Source organism: Trypanosoma theileri (genome assembly GCF_002087225.1).
Source record: "Trypanosoma theileri isolate Edinburgh chromosome Unknown TM35_Tth_41_V1, whole genome shotgun sequence".
In the NCBI taxonomy this organism is placed as follows: Eukaryota; Euglenozoa; class Kinetoplastea; order Trypanosomatida; family Trypanosomatidae; genus Trypanosoma; species Trypanosoma theileri.
This window is the reverse complement of record NW_021639883.1, coordinates 99781-101020: the sequence shown is the minus strand read 5'-3', so window position 1 is coordinate 101020 and position 1240 is coordinate 99781. Positions and strand designations below refer to the sequence as shown.

The window sequence follows — 1240 nt, the reverse complement described above, 5'->3', positions numbered from 1 at the left end:
CCATGTTGGTGTTGTATGTACTTGCACGGCACCCATCACAGGGATATAAGTATTCTGAGTCACTACTGAAGGAAGTGGCAGAGTATCATGATGTCATTACACTCTCAATGAATGAGGGGCGTGTTACTACTAACAAGTCTATTAGTGGTAATGGTAAGTGGGGTTTAGAAGCTGAGGTTGGTATGAGCAGGAAAACATATTTTTGGCTTGAAATGGCATTACGTTTGTTTCCTTCGGCGAAATACATTGCCAAGGGTGATGATGACATGTTTCTACGTGTGCCACAGTTTCTTGCAGAACTTACTTCTTTACCTACACGTGGTTTGTATTGGGGAATACTTGGTCGGTCGTATAGATCATCTATTAGTTTTACTTTTGCATTTGGGGCTTGTTACACACTGGCTTTGGATGTGGCAAAGACTGTCGTCTCTTTTGGACCATTGCGACGTGTTGTGTATGTACCCTTTACTGCTTCGGTTGCTGATAAGTATTATTTGTATCATATGGATGGGGAGGATGCTATGGTAGGATGTGCTTTAAAACTAGTTGGGTATACCAGGCATCTTATTTTTGCAAGTGAGCCATCGTGCTCATTTCATGATATAAGAAGTGAAAATGAGACGAATACTGTTTCCTCAAACTCTATAATGGTGCATCACTTGCTTGAAGAGGATTATGTTCCGTTAATGAGGGGGTTTATGAATACAAGTACTTTTAGACGCAGAATTAAGAAATCCCGCCGTAAGAAGACGATGTATTTTTCATGCTTAGAGGAATAACATTTTTCATTGTTTTTGACTGTGTATGGTGTAAACCGTTTTTGTTTAATAATTATTTACATCTTCAGTATCTTCAGTTGTTTCTGTTTTTTTTTTTTGCTTTTTTTGCGAACCATCCTTATTCCGTGTTCGCAATATTGTACTATTACCTCGGAATAACATCAAATCGTAATTTATTCCTATGTGGGACGGTACGTGTCGTCTTCATTCTCTCTTCCTGTGAAGTGTAACAGTATGAGTCTTCTGCATGTGTGTGGGTTACGATGGCTGTCCCTTTTGGAGTTGTGGCGGCAGCATGTACTTTGTGATGGTCTTGTTATCTTGCGTTGGGACAGTTCAATGTACCGAGTGCCTGTGGACTTCTCTTGTTACTAGTGGGTTGTGGCTGTTTGTGGGATGTTCGCTCTGCACAGTGTTGCTGTGGATGTCCTTGCGGACCCTGTGCATCCCACTGTGGTGGT

The 1240-nt window shown here is 41.2% G+C and overlaps 1 protein-coding gene across 1 annotated transcript; it reads left to right on the top strand.

Moving 5' to 3' along the window:
- Positions 1 to 2: 2 nt before the first annotated feature.
- Positions 3 to 779, top strand: TM35_000411370 (UDP-Gal or UDP-GlcNAc-dependent glycosyltransferase; the record flags this gene model as incomplete). The annotated part of the gene is made up of 1 exon (XM_029029845.1): positions 3 to 779. The coding sequence occupies one exon, from the start codon at positions 3 to 5 to the stop codon at positions 777 to 779; it is 777 nt and encodes a 258-aa protein (XP_028878833.1).
- Positions 780 to 1240: the final 461 nt, after the last annotated feature.